This window comes from Mauremys reevesii, linkage group 12 (genome assembly GCF_016161935.1).
Source record: "Mauremys reevesii isolate NIE-2019 linkage group 12, ASM1616193v1, whole genome shotgun sequence".
In the NCBI taxonomy this organism is placed as follows: domain Eukaryota; kingdom Metazoa; phylum Chordata; order Testudines; family Geoemydidae; genus Mauremys; species Mauremys reevesii.
In genome coordinates, this window is record NC_052634.1 from 39618181 (window position 1) to 39633734 (window position 15554).

At 52.1% G+C, this 15554-nt stretch overlaps 1 protein-coding gene and 1 pseudogene across 1 annotated transcript in view; one reads left to right on the top strand and one right to left on the bottom strand.

Moving 5' to 3' along the window:
• The window catches only part of LOC120375895 (zinc finger protein 420-like), a gene marked incomplete at its 3' end in the record, with an annotated part of 34862 nt that extends 27771 nt beyond the window's left edge, over positions 1–7091 (top strand). The window contains exon 3 of the mRNA XM_039496913.1: positions 5859–7091. Coding sequence (XP_039352847.1) covers positions 5859–7091 — 1233 coding nt within the window. The remainder of the gene's footprint in view (positions 1–5858) is intronic.
• Positions 1–15554, bottom strand: part of LOC120375816 — a 647258-nt pseudogene that overhangs the window by 51670 nt on the left and 580034 nt on the right.

Below are 15554 nucleotides of genomic sequence, written 5' to 3' on the forward strand. Positions count from 1 at the left end.
TAGGGGCTCCATCTCCTGTATCGGTCTGTGGCTAGTAGGAGTGTGATGGATCTGCTGGGAGAGAAAAGGGACTCTCTATTCGTCCCCTTAACCTGGTGTTTCCAGGATGCTCTGAGTCCCAGGGTTGGAGGTGGGACTCTGACTGTGATCCACCCAAAGCTTGCATTTGATTGGCTTCTCTCCCCCACAAATAGTGGGGCTGTGAGTGGGGCAGCAGGTACTGAGTGTTGGACTCTTGCTCTTTCAGATGCCAGTGACCTTTGAGGAGGTGGCTGTGTATTTCACCAGGGAAGAGTGGGCTCTGCTGGACTCTGCTCAGAGAGCCCTCTACAGAGACGTCATGCAGGAGAACTATGAGACTGTGACCTCGCTGGGTAAGGATTCCTGTCCCCTCAGTTCTTGGAAGGGGAAATGAAGAGATATGGTTCACGCCAGCCCCACAATGCCACCTCTGCTCTGTCCTGTCTCTGCATCACCCCAATATGCCAGGGACCCACACACTGCCACAGACCCTCCCCTGCTGCAGAACACAGGAACAGTATTGCACAGTGTCAAATATCTCCTGTTTGCATAAGTAAACTTCTTTGAGATGGGGCAACCACATCTGCATGCAGTGTTATGCTCCTACAAAGCACACGGGATCTTTATAGAGGAATGTAAATACACAGCATTTATTGAGAATATAACAGTTAGCATATGCTTTTTACACACACACACACTCTCTCTCTCTCACTCTCTCTCTTCATAGTTACTGGTCTGTTGTAGCTGAAGTCAATCTAATGGCCAGTTAGATTGAGAACGAGTGTTGGGCTGGGCTCTTGTCGGTCGCAATCCAATGCTCCGGGAGTGTGGCAAGATGAACCCAAAGTCCCATGGCCAAGCACCCTGGTTCTTATAGGGTTTTTTCCTTTGTTGAACTCTATGGATTTTGCTGTATCAGTTTGTGATCGGTTACTTCTTAACTGGTGTAAACATTCCAGTGCACCTCTGAGAGGGTCAGCCTGTCCTTTGTTCTGATTTAATCAATTGTCCTCAGGGGTGCCAGCCTTGACCTCAGGGTCATCAATCTGCCCTTCGTTATGGATGCACGTTGTTGATTCTTTGATGTCCTTTAAGTCTCTTGACTCCTTCTTCCTTGACTCTGGCTATAACAATGGCCTTTACACCTTCTCATTTCCTGATGCATACATCCTCATTCACACAAACCCACTGAGAATACAAACAGTAGTGTTTTATATCGAGCAAAGAGGCATTGCAAATGAAACCTTGCCTTCAATGTTTCTCTAATCTACTTAACATAGACACAATAGTGAATCCTGTCTCTTACTTACTAAACCTTAAAACAAAGACATGTAGATTTAACTAGAATGCCTAATTTGTAATACATAGAGGAAACCATAGTAGACAGTGTAACTTATGCTAAAACAAAAGGTGACCATAATCAGTCAGAAGGATTGTTCTGGTCTGTCATTCCTTTCTGCTATTCAAACGGGGTGGCTGACAGGATGAAATCAAATCGTACATTAAATTCTCCCAGTACATTATAAAATCCAGCTCCTACAGCCGTATTCGAGATGTGGGCGTACCATAGATTTGTATACAGGCAATATGATATTTTCTGTCTTTTCTATCCCTCGCTTAATGATTCCCAGCATTCCGTTCGCTTTTTGACTGCCGCTGCACATTGCGTGGATGTTTTCAGAGAACTATCCATGACTCCAAGATCTCTCTCTTGAGTGGAAACAGCTAATGTAGACCTCATCATTTTATATGTCTAGTTGGGATTATGTTTTCCAATGGGCTGCACTATGTGCTGTCCTGACATCTAGTACTGCTGAGATCCTGCATTCAGTACTATCCCTGCCCTTCCTGTTCCCTTTCTCCACTGAACCCCACCAGCCCATGGTTACTGTCCCCAGCCTCCCCAGGACTCTCTCATTGTCTCTGGACTTCTCCGTCAGCAAGAAGCAGTGTCAGGGAGACTTGCCCTCTCTCTGGAGTCTTGGATTTCTGGGACATGGATTTACTTTCTCTGTGTTTTGGGAGCCTCTTTGAAATGAGTGTCTGTGACATTAGCCACAGTGCAATCTGGAGTGTTGAACAGCTGTGTCCCCTCAGTTCCCCAGGGTGGGGTGACTTTTACTCTGTTTTACTGTGAGAGCAGCCGCTCCTGGGCAGTTATCACACAGTCTCCAGCATGTAACTCGCTCCCAGCTACACAGTATTTAGTGCTGCTAGTCAGCGACTCAGGAGTTACAGTGCAGCACAGGAAAATCCCAGAAAAGTCTCTGTTCCCAGACTTCCCCCAGAAATGTGCATCTTTCCCTGTCCAGCACACTACTGAACAAGGCAAGCTCATATGAAGTCTGTCATTTCATCAGTGGAAACTGACATGCACCAGCCTTGTTATCCCATGTAGATGAGGGGACTCACCCCTGCGGCACCCCCTGCTGGTGACTTCTGGGAATTAGCTCATTCCAGCTCCAGCGCACCCTCTGCAGGCCGGTGATCCGCCTGTCCTCTGGCCCCCCGTGTCCCTCCCTGGACCTGGTGCCCCTTTTACCTGGGGTGCTGCCCTCTGGCAGTAACCCCTCAGTCTTGGGGTCTCCCCTCCCCAGGGAACTCCCACCCACTATTCCCACCTTGGTTCAGTATAAGGCTAGTCATCGTCTAGCCCTACACCCTGGGGCAGGCTGCAGGATCAGCCACTCATCACTGGCAAGGAGGGTTTGGACCTGCTGCCTTTGCCTACCGCTGGGCTGCCCTCTGCAACCCCCCAGTACCTATTGCCTTCTGCTAGGCCGCAGCCTGGGGCTTTCCAGGCTGGAGCTCCCCAGCTCCTCTGCCTTTCCCCAGCCCTGCTCCACTCAGGTACCCTGTGTCCAGCTCCCTGCAGCCAGGCCCATCTCCCTCTACAAACAGAGAGAGACTCTATCTGCCCCTGGCTTCTCTGCCTTTATAGGGCAGCTGAGTCTGTTTGGGGCGTGGCCCCAGCTGCAGCCACTTCCCCCAAGCAGCCCAGCCTAAAAGCTGCTTTCTCCAGCCACAGCCCCCTCCCAGGGCTGTTTTTAACCCTTCAGAGCAGGAGCGGACGTCCACCCCGCTACATCCCAAATGCAGTTTCCAACACACTTTAATCCAAACACGCTAGTTGGATAAAACAATAAAACAAGATTGTTAATTACCAAAAAAAAAGATTTTAAGTGACTACAGGTAACAAGTCATAAAAGTCAGAATTGTTTACAAAAGAAATGCAGATAAACCACAAATAAATTTGTTAGTCTCTAAGGTGCCACAAGTACTCCTGTTCTTTTTACAAACTAACGTGTAAGTCAGGGGTGGGTAAACTACGGCCCGCAGGCCACATCCGGCCCCTGAGCTCCCGGCCGGGGAGGCTCCCCCGTCCCCTCTCCTCTCCTCCCCTCCTCTCCCCTGCTGTCCCCTCGCCCCCGCTGTCCCCCTGCAGCCTCAACATGCCGCGCCACCAGCGCTCTGGCCCACCGCTCCTGGGCAGTGCTGCAGAGGTGGGGCTGCGAGCTCCTACTGCTCTGAGTGGCATGGTAAGGGGGCTGGTCTGCGCGCTCCTGAGGGACCTCATATCTAGCTCCGGCGAGCCGCGTGGCTGTGGTAAGGGGGCCAGGGCCAGGGGGTTGGATAAGGGGCAGAGAGCCCTGGGGGGCAGTCAGGGGACAGGGAGAAGGGGACAGTTGGGCGGGCGGTCAGGGGATGGAGAACTGGGGGGTTGGATAGGCGTAGGAGTCCCGGGGTCTGTCAGGGGGCAGGGGTGTGGATATGGGTTCATATCCAGGACCCCACCCCCTACCCAACCCCGCTGCTACCTGTCCCTTGACTGCCCTGACCTCTATCCACCCCCCGGCCCACTGACAGACCCCTGGGACTCCCACACCTATCCAGCCCCCGTCCCCCCAGAACCTCCGCCCCATCCAACTGTCCCCTGACTGCTCCCTGGGACTCCCTGCCCCTTATCCAACGCCCCCACCTCCTTACCATGCTGCTCAGAGCAGCGTGTCTGGCAGCCACGTGGGCCACGCAGAGCCAGACACACTGCCCCGCAGGAGCGCACTGCCCGCGCGGTGGTGTGGCTGCGGGGGAGGGGCTAGCCTCCCTAGCCAGGAGCTCAGGCACTGGGCAGGACGGTCCTGTCGGCTGGATGTGGCCCGTGGGCCGTAATTTGCCCATCCCTGATCAAGGGCATAAACCTATTGAGTCAGCAAGACATGCAGGGGTATGTCTGTGTGCTGAGACTTCCGAGGCTTTTCCATGCCCTGTGCTGTGAAGCTTGTGTTTGGGACACAGGTAGTACAAGCCACATGGCAAAAGGAATATAAAGGGCAGCTGCATCATCTCCATTTTGTCTTCAATCCCTCTTCCTACCTCTGGAGCAACTTCTCTACAAATTGAAGCCTGGAACAAAGGACTGAAAGACCCATCGAACTTGTGGATGTGTTCCAGATGGACTTTCAAGCCAGCAGCTCAACAATACTGCTAATAACCTGATATATAGATTTTGGAATGCATCTCACTGCTTTTCCATTTAACAACGTTTTTTGTGTCGTGTCCTGTCTTGTCTTTCCATGCTAAAGGATTGGCTGGCAGTGTGGTCTTTTGGGTAAGATCCAAACCTATAGTGATCTTGTAATGTGGCTGACCTTTTGGGGTCAGAAAAACATTTTGTATATGAGCAGAGTTTTTAAATAACCTCTCACTGTACTGGACCTAGGTGCTGATTGGGAGTCGGAGAAATGGAATGCAATAAAGGGGGCCGTGTGATTTCTTTTTTCAGCTTCTCGATAACCCGTGTGTGGGATCAGAAGCACAGTTTGTGACTGGTCGTTGAGTTTAACTTCAGTGTTAACCACCAGTTTTGGGAGCATCTGCTCTCCCTTTTTCATCCTGCCCTGACCCTGGCATTTTCAGTGTGGACTGCCCCAGGCACACCCGTCACACTAAGCACTGAAGTTAAATTAATAGAATGTTTTTTATGACAAAGTTATGAAATCAAGTGACCTCCTTTGTTTTCTTTCATCTGAGCAGGGTTTCCAATTTCCCAACCTGATGTGATCTCCCAGCTGGAACAAGGGGAAGAGCCATGGGTCCCAGACCTCCAAGGTTCCGAGGAAAGAGAGATCCTGAGAGCTCCCTGCACAGGTGAGGAAATATTAAACCAACTGAGAATCTGTAAGTGCCTGAAGGAAACATCTGGGATGCCCTACAATGCCCTTGGAAGGTCTCTCAGTTCAATATTGTCCCTAGCAGGGGTCGTATCCTTAGGGTAAATATAGCTCATGGCTTCCTGTAGACACTAGCAGACACCAGGCAGTAACTTCCTTCCTTCCCCCTGTGAATTTGGATGGGATGTGAAGCCTGAATTGATCCCCTCCTCTCTCCTGTTTGGGGAAGAACTTGGGGGAGTTCAGTTCCTGATTTTTATTTGACCTCTCTCCAGTACTTGTATTGGTTTGGCCTTCCCCTTTCCATCCGTGTTTGAGGTTTCTGTCTGTATCACAGCAGGTGACGCAATGGTATGTGAGAAAGAGGAGCAGAATTCTCAGCAGGAAAATGTTGAGCAAGTGGATAAACACAGAGAATTATCACAAAGATCGAAAAGGAATGTGTCCTGGAGTCATAAGCCGGAAAAATCCCATGACATTCAGCACAGACCAGAAGGAGAGCAGGGAAACCAGCCAGGGGAGAAAGTGGGTAAATGTATTTCCTGTCAGGAAACTCAGAAGGACCTCAAGGAAACCACAACACAACAGGAAATCCTCAGCAGAAAGAGAAAAAATACATGCACTGAGTTTGGGGAAAACGTATGTGATTACTCCATCCTTATAAAGCATCACAGAATCCACACAGGGAAGAGGCCCTATGAATGCACTGAGTTTGGAAAATGCTTCCCTAGCAGCTCAGGCCTTTCTCAACATCAGAGAATCCACACAGGGGAGAGGCCCTATGAATGCAGTGAATGTGGGAAAACCTTCAGTCGCAGTTCACACCTGCTTACCCATCAGAGAATCCACACAGGGGAGAGGCCCTATGAATGCAGTGAGTGTGGTAAATGCTTCACTAGCAGCTCAGGCCTTTATCAACATCAGAGAATCCACACAGGGGAGAGGCCCTATGAATGCAGTGAGTGTGGAAAATGCTTCACTGACAGCTCAGCCCTTTCTCAACATCAGAGAATCCACACAGGGGAGAGGCCCTATGAATGCAGTGAATGTGGTAAATGCTTCACTAGCAGCTCAGGCCTTTCTCAACATCAGAGAATCCACACAGGGGAGAGGCCCTATGAATGCAGTGAATGTGGGAAAAACTTCACTAGCAGCTCACACCTTCTTACCCATCAGAAAATCCACACAGGGGAGAGGCCCTATGAATGCAGTGAATGTGGGAAAAACTTCACTAGCAACTCAAACCTTCTTGTCCATCAGAGAATCCACACAGGGGAGAGGCTCTATGAATGCAGTGAGTGTGGAAAATGCTTCACTGACAGCTCATCCCTTTCTCGACATCAGAGAATCCACACAGGGGAGAGGCCCTATGAATGCAGTGAGTGTGGGAAAACCTTCAGTCACAGCTCAAACCTTCTTACCCATCAGAGAATCCACACAGGGGAGAGGCCCTATGAATGCAGTGTGTGTGGAAAATGCTTCACTTGCAGCTCAGGCCTTTATCAACATCGGAGAATCCACACAGGAGAGAGGCCCTATGAATGCAGTGAGTGTGGAAAATGCTTCACTGACAGCTCATCCCTTTCTCAACATCAGAGAATCCACACAGGGGAGAGGCCCTATGAATGCAGTGAATGTGGGGGAAAATTCAGTCGCAGTTCACACCTTATTACACATCAGAGAATCCACACAGGGGAGAGGCCCTATGAATGCAGTGAGTGTGGAAAATGCTTCACTAACAGTTCAGCCCTTTCTCAACATCAGAGAATCCACACAGGGGAGAGGCCCTCTGAATGCAGTGAGTGTGGGAAAACCTTTATTACGAGCTCAGACCTTATTAGGCGTCAGAGAATCCACACAGGGGAGAGGCCCTATAAATGCAGTGAGTGCGGGAAAACCTTCTGTGGGCACTTAGCCCATGTTAGTCATCAGAGAATCTGCAAGGGAGATCAACAACATAAACACCTCTAGGGCTATCAATACTTTTTTTTCTCTAATAATTTTCCTGATTCCCACATAGGATGTGAGGTTGGATGGACCTTTACTATCTGCCAACAGTGGCCAATGCTAGGTGCCCCAGAGGGACTGAATCTAACAGGTAATGAGCAAGTGATCTCTCTCCTGCCATCCATCTCCACCCTCTGACAAACAGAGGCTAGGGACACCATTCCTTACCCATCCTGGCTAATAGCCATTCATGGACTTAACCTCCATTCATTTATCTGCAAAAAGAACAAGGAGTTCTTGTGGCACCTTAGAAACTAACAAATTTATTTGAGCATAAGCTTTTCTGGGCTAAAACCAACTTCACTGGATGCATGCAGTGGAAAATACACACACACACTCAGAGAGGACATGAAAAATTGGGTGTTGCCATACACACTATAACGAGAGTGATCAGTTAAGGTGAGCTATTATCAGCAGGAGAAAAAAACCTTTTGTAGAGGTTTTCGTGGCCTTTGAGAAAGCAAGATAGAGCTTTGGAAGACCCAGCAGGGTTTGTGGCCCAGGAATTGTTCTCAGATTCCACTGAGACTTCAACTCAGATTGCAGGATTCAAAGTCCTGAGTGCTGGCCCTTACACCATGGGACCAGCAGAGCACCTGTTGATTACTGTAGACTTCCAGCAGGGAGGACTCTGTGGGCAGGGGCGGCTCTAGGCATTTTGCTGCCCCAAGCACGGCAGACAGGTTGCCTTCGGCGGCTTGCCTGCGGGAGGTCCGCCGAAGTCGCAGGACCAGCGGACCCTTCGCAGGCAGGCCGCCGAAGGCAGCCTTCCTGCCGCCCTCGCGGTGACCGGCAGAGCACCCCCCGTGGCTTGCTGTCCCAAGCATGTGCTTGGTGTGCCGGGGCCTCTAGCCGCCCCTGTGTCTGGGGACAATTTTTTCTGGCAGGGAGGACTCAGTGGGAACATGCCTCTCTGGCCAGCCCTGCATTTGCTGAAAAAGTCAGCACACAGCACTTTGCTGCAGGCCCAGAGGCCTTTCTTCCTCCAGACTGTGAGGCCAGTGGACAGGTGAGGCAGTAGCACCTTCAGTCCCAGGCAGTAAAGGGCCCTTCCTGGGAAAGGCCATGTCCTGAAAAGGAAAAACTAAAGTCAAGGAGAGTCCTTCTAAAACTCTTTGGGTATGTCACAGGGGGAAAGTGTTTCTTTACCTCACTAGGGACTTGAACCCTGGATCCTCAAATTAGAAGGCTGATGCGCTGCCAACTGAGCTAGCCAGGCTCACATTCTACAAAAAGCAAATTTTGTACAGAAGAGAAACTAGTCAAGAAAAATGAGGGCAGGAAACTATACAGAAAACCTGCTACTCTCGCTCTCTTAGCAGTCCTAGCCCCGCCTGCTCCTCCATCTGGTGCCCTGAGGCCATATTCTTTTTTTTGTTAAATATCAAATCCAGGAGAAAACACAGTTATACAAAGCAAAACGAAATCACAAACAGAAATGTCATTGGAAATACAGAAATAAAAAAGGAAAATGCAATCCCCATCACTTTATCATATCTGGGCCATTCCTGTATCGAGAGCACCCGCGAAGGTCCCTGTCTGCTTACGAGAAACGTGAAGGAACTCATACCACAGCCTGAACATGCAACTCAACTGCTCCCAGGTGCTGCAGTAAAACCCTTTCCCTGCTGTGACGTTGCACTCCATAGGATTTTATGAAAATATGCTAATGAGTGTGAATATAAAGTGACTGGACTATGCTTCATGCAAAAGGTCTCTTGTAAGGTATCATTACAAAGCTTATAATCTACGGTGTGTGTTCATCCTATTTGTATGAACCGATCATTCTTGGATCTGAAATTAGAAATATGAACTATAACTCTGAGGTCCTGTTGTAATGATGCAAAGTGTGGGGCATTAATAGTGGTTTGGATTCTTGATGGCCCATTAACCAGGACAATTTACTGGAGATGGCTCTGTCCTTCACCATCTGTGAGTCAGGCCAGGAAGAATGAAGGCTTGGGGGTCTCACAGGACATGTGACCATGTCACCTGGTACAGGAATCCATCTTAAACCTGGGGCTTTTCCCCAGGAGAGAGACAAAAGATTCCTGCCTTGTACCAAAGCTCTATAAGAGGGTGGAACTGAACAAACGTGGCTGCAGTCATGAGACATCCCCTAGCTACCACCTGAGCTGGAACAAGGGCTATAGCAGGTGAAAAGATTGGGCCCAGACAAGAAATAAGTCTAGTCTTTGCCTCTCAGTCTGTGCAGATGGGACCTTGCCCTCCAGTGCTGGAGGATTCTCCCTTCTCATCTACCCTTGTCCCAAGCAGCACAGCAGGTGGGAATCTTAAATGTGCAGAGGAGACTTAGGAGCAGAAACCCCCCCAGACCTTCCATGCAATTGGCACTAGCCCCTCACTGAGCAGGATTGAAACTCCTGCAGGGCATGAGCAAAGCAGCAGGGTGAAAAGAACCTGGAGATGCTAGGATTGAACCCAGGACCTCATACATGCAAAGCATGTGCTCTACAACTAAGCTACATCCCCAGATGGGCCATTTGTGCTATAGGTTACACTTAGAGCCCTCCTGTTTCCAGAGCACCTAGTGGCCTAAAAGCAGCATGAGGGACACATTCCCTGCTCTGAGGCCAAATCTGCTGTCCTGGAAGTTGCTGGTTCTTAGGGGTCACTCTGCTGCAGGGCCAGATTCGATGTGTGGGGCAGAGAGAGTGGGTGCCCTGGGCTCAGGGTGCAGAGATACACTCAGCCCTCTCCCCTGCATTGGGTGGGGGGTGCTGCCACCCCCTCCTGGAATGTAATGGGAGGGGAGGGGCGCTGTGAGTCGCTCAACACCTGACCCCGGTGGCAGAAGTGCTGTGGGGAGCTCCAGGTGTTTCTAGGATCTGCTCTTTCCACCTGCCTGTAAAGTCCAGCTTTCCCAGCACATTCACTGCGGTGCAATTGGGTCACAGTTTCCATGGCTGAACAGCAAAGAATCGCTCCCAGTTTCCCTTCTATCAGCAGCAGGATTAGCCTGTGTCAGTGATTAATGAGGTGGCTCTTGTTGTAGATTGATATTCATTCCCCACCTTGACAATTCACACCGTCCCTTTCCCATGCAGATTCCCAGCACCTCAGTGATCCTCGTAGCAGGAGTTGGGGCCTGAGATTTTCAGGGTTCTTCCCCCCTCCACCTGGAGTGAACTCAGTTTTCCCCCTTCCCAGACAATCCATGAAATAACAACAGGGGCATAAAGAAAAGGGGAGGGAACATCTCACGGCCAGGGCTGGATGTGCCCATGGCCCCCTGCTTATCCATTGTTTCCATGGAATTTGGCCCCCTGCTTTGCACAAGGGACAGCTCAGCTCAGCATCGATCAGGTGACTCTGGGAAGTTCGGGTCCCTGGCTCCCAAAGGAGGGGGAAGCAGGTCACCCCTGGAGCAGGTTAAAGCTGCAGGGTGACAGTGGGGTTGCTGCCCCTGTGAACAGCTGCTGTAGCACCGCCTGGGCAGGACAGGGAGAGCCAGTTATACCCCCCCCCAGCCTGTATCGGGGGATGGGAGCACTCATACCCTGGGGACCCACCCACCAGAGATCTACTGGGAGGGAGAGTGGCACCCACACACCCAGGATCTTGTAGCGGGGGACAAGGGCATCCACACTCCGGGATCCTCTGCAGAGGGATGGACACCCACACACCCAGGATTCTGTATGGGGGGCAGAGGTACCCGGACAGCTGGGCGGGGGAAGGGGGCACCGAAACATCCGGGATCTTACCTGGGAGGACAGCGGCGCCTGCAGCTCGACATGAGAGGGGGGCGGGGGAAGCAGGAGCATTTCCCAGTTCCAGGCTGTCCCCGTCTGGCCAAGGCACAGAGCTCACAAGCAGAGTTTAAAGCTCCAGCTGCCAGGCTGAGAAACAAGCCGGGCCCTGTGGCTGGTGCCTGTGATCCCAGCTCCTGGGGAGGCTGAGGCCGGCGGATCGCTTGAGCTCAGGAGTTCTGGGCTGCAGGGGGTTGTGCCGATCAGGTGTCCACACTAAGTTCAGCATCACTATGGTGATCCCAGGGAAACTTGGGGTCCCCAGGTTGCCTAAGGAGAGGTGAACCGACCCAGGTCAGAAATGGAGCAGGTCAAAACTCCCATGCTGATCAGTAGTGGGGTTGTCCCTGTGAGTAACCCCTGCAGCGTAGCCTCGGTGAGACATGGTCTCCTTTTAGACACCCCCCCCCCCCGCAGAGCCTGGCTGGGGGGATGGGAGCACCCACATGCTGGGGATTCTGACTTGGGGGGAGGGATGCCCCCCCTGCAACACGGATCTTGAAAAGAGGAACAGCGACACCCACACACCACAGAGCCTGGATGGGGGTAGGGGAACCACACACGGGAGCTAGTTCATGGGGTGGGGGACACACCCTTATGCTCCATTGCACCATTCTTAATGAGAAGAACGGGGGCATCCGCACAACACGGATCCGTAACGGGCTGGGGGGACACCCACACACTCCACTATTAACCAGGAGGGACAGGGGAACCAGACACCCCCGGTAGTGTGGAGAACACCCACATCAAATGGATCCCTCATGGGGGGTAAGACAGAGGGGATTGTAATGGGGCCCAGCGCACCCACGCACCAGGGATTGTTAAGGGTTGAAGGGACAGGGACACCCACACACACTGAGATCACGTCCTTGGAGGAACGCAAACCCTCCACAGAAGGACCTGGTCTGTTCCATGATGGCAGCCCAGCCTGGGTGAGTCAAAGTCTCCTTTTATACAGGCACGTCCCAGAGATCCTGACTAGGGGGAGAGAGACACCCACCCCCAGAGATCCGTAATGGTCTAGGGTGCACCCACACACCAGGGATTCTTATGGGTGGGAGGAATGGAGACAGCCAGACACACTGAGATCACTTCCTCCCAGGAGCCTGGGCCAGACAGGGAGACACAGTCCCCCTTTACATATCTGCCAGACAACCTTCCTCCCACTCCCTCCACACAATGTTCTTATCTGGAGGTGAAGCCAGGGAAACCACATGGAGGATTCTTATCTGGGGAACGGGGGGACCCACTTACCACCAGAGATTCTTAAGGGCAGGAGGAACAGGGACTCCCACATCTGTGGCATGGGGGTGGGTCGCCTGCTGGGATCATCTGGGCATATTTCACCTCGTCAGTTCCCTGCCATTGCCTTGGGGGCCCCTTGTTCGCTGCCTCTGGTACCCAGTTTAGCCTCCTTCCTGAGGGCTGAAACGCTTTGATCTATCTAAGGTCTGTGGGATCAATACGTGTCATGGTGTAATTCTGTGTTATTCGGGGGTCAGACTAGCTGAGCTAATGGCCCCTTCTGCCCTTAAACGCCATGAAAACATTTCCCTGGTTTCTCCTTGCGCCTGACAGACACCACGGTGAGGGGCCCAATAGAAGATCCTGGACACAGCGCTCTGGCTCTTACTTTACTTGGGGACGTCAGCGCTTTCCTAGCAAAGCTGCTGCTAAAGCGCTGGATTTGGGGAACGGTTCGGCTCCGATTCAGAGATCTGCCTGCGGGGTGTGAACCTGCCACGAGGAGCGGGAAACTCAACCAGCAACGGGAGGCGTTGGCTGAGCTCCATGCTGCCCCCGTGTAGCCAAAGCTTAGAACTGAGCAGCGGAGTTTAAAGCTGGCGCTGGGAGGGAGCTGAACACGCGGGGCACGAAGGCTCCTGCATGTAACGCTTGTTGGGTGGTCAGCTGAGCGTAGCTGATTGCCGGAGTTCAGGGCTGCACCCCGGGGTGCTGAGCAGGTGTCTGTGCTCAGGTTGGCCTCGCTATGATGGTTTTTGGGAAGTTTGGGGTCCCCAGTCCTCCTAGAGAGAGGGGAGCCAGGTCAGCCCAATGGGAGCACCCACACGCTGGGGATTCTGACTTGGGGGAAGGGACGCACCCAAGCAACACAGATCTTGAAAAGGGGAACAGAGACACCCACAGATCCCGGATGGGGGCAGACAGGGGAAACCACACACGGGAGCTAGTTCATGGGGTGGGGGACAGAGACACCCACCAGAGATCCTGGATGGGAGCACCCACATGATGGGGATTTTGAACTGGGCGGAGGGAAGCACCATGTACCAGAGGTTCTGAAGGGGGAACAGGGACACCCACACACCAGGTGTCTTGCAGCAAGAGCTGCGGTCTTCATTTACACAGGGCAGTGATGGGGAATTAACCACGTCCCTTGCAGAGCTTGTTCCACTAGATGATTAGCCTCATTGTCAGGGCCGGCTTCAGGAAGTGCGGGGCCCAATTCGAACAGTTTCGATGAGGCCCCGGCAGGGATGACTAAAACAAAAAAACCCTTAAAAAAAACCCTTTCATGTCTTCCATGTATTATTTACTTTCCATGACTATATAAATAATAACAAAATTATCTATTACATACATTGCATCATATATTAATTAGCTGATTTGCACTTTCATATTAGGAAAATAATTTGTTTTGATAGTTCTCCAACTGATTTTCTTCACTGTTTATTTTATTAAAATTTATAAATATTTCTTTATTAATATAAAATTGCCCTCCTCCTCCCCAGCGCTGCCCCGCCCCGTGGAAACAAACCCTCCTTCCCCAGCTCTGCTCCGTCGAAACAAGGTTCGGTGGGGGCGGGGGGCAGGAAGAAACAGCACACATGGGGTGACCAGATCACAGCAGTAAAATAAGACCTGCCCCCGCCCGGCTCAGCCCCACCATCACACCCCTATTCACCCCTAACCCCTCCGCTTGCTTGCTGCGTCCCTCCTAGTCAGTCCCCCCCCACCACTCGCCTCCTTTCACCTTCTCCCTCCCCTGCCAGAAACCCCCATGCCCGCCCCTAGAGCCCCTGCTGGCTCACTGCTCGCCTCTTTGCCCACCCGCCACTTGCCCCCTCACCCTCCCCCCCAAGTATAATGCCTCATTCAAAGCCCCAGAGGTCACTATATTACTGCACATAGCAGTCAGTCAATGCAGTTGTAGATAAATCTCTGTATTATGCATTTTTGTATAACTTGTATATCACTTTGTAGTGAACCTTGGTAATATGTTATAGCGGGCCTCTAAGGTAGTGTAATTAAGGTAAAAGAAAAATGTCTTTTTGCTAGAAGTAGAATAAGATCTTCCCCCCACTTTGTAATCAGTTGCCCTGTTGAATGGATGAGGTGTGATTGAGGAAGGTGTGGAAGGCAGCACCTCCAGACACCTGCAAGCCTTGGAGAGGGGCTGGGAGCCAGCTTTGCCCAGGCTGAGTGGGATGGAGTTTGGGTGCTGGGTGCAGGCTCTGGGCTGGGGCACGGGGTGGGGTGCAGGAAGGGTGGAGGGGTGTAGGCTCTGGGAGGGAGTGCAGAGGGCTGGGTGCAGGCTCTGGGACAGAGTTTGGGGGCCGGAGAGGGGGTGGTGGGTGCTGGGAGGGGGAGGGGAGGGGACTGCCATCACATGTGGCTTCCTTCCTCCTCTGCTGCCCCTCACCATAGCCTCGGTGGGGCATGGGGCTGCCCCTTGCCCAGTGTTTGCAGGAGTGGTGGCTGGGGGGAAACCCAGTCAAACTCTGGTTTTACTCTTTCGTTGATTGGTCACTTTAACCCATTACACACCCTTTCCCGCCTCTCTCACCCCGCTTTTCTACTGGGCTTGCTTGATCTTTTCGGTGGAGCCAGATGAAAACCACAAACCTCAGTGAGAGCAACAGGCCGGAAGACTAGACTGAACCCACCACCCAGCCTAGTCCACCCCAGAGCCCAGGACTGAGGGCAAATGTCCCCCCACCCCCAGGCCACCTGCTTCCACTCCTGGCCTCTCCCAGCGCTGCCAGCGATTCTGTATGGCTGCATCAGGCGGGATTTCAACCGGACCGCCCCCCCGCTAAATTCACCCCTGTTCTGCAACCACTCTGCACCAAGAGAACCTCCCTTCCCTGCCCTAGAGCTGCTGGATGGCTAGAAAGCTGAGCTGGGCATTTGATTGATCTGGAATATTATCATGCCCCCCCTCAAAAAACCCTTAATATCCACACAGCTTTGAGGGGGGAATAGCCCCTCCACCAAGCCGGTCTAATTTATTGTTGTAGGGCAAATGAAGGCGCCATAGTTTAATGGAAATATTCAGCCCCTACAGCGATCTTGCAGCAGGGAAAGCAGAGTTGATGGGAAGGGAACTGGTCTGGATAGGAGCCCCAGTCCCCTTCCTTTGCAAAATAATTTGGAGAGGGGAATCAGATCACCCCGTGCCTCAGTTTCCCCTCTTGCCAGGAAGGGTGGGGGGGGAGAAGTCTCAGCCTGCCGTGTTGCAGACCTTTCGCATTCTCCCCTCTTGATGTATTTGGTTTCCTCCTCAAACCTCCCTCTCTCTCTCACCTGGAGTTCACAGCACTAAGTACCGGCTCGGGGCTTTTTT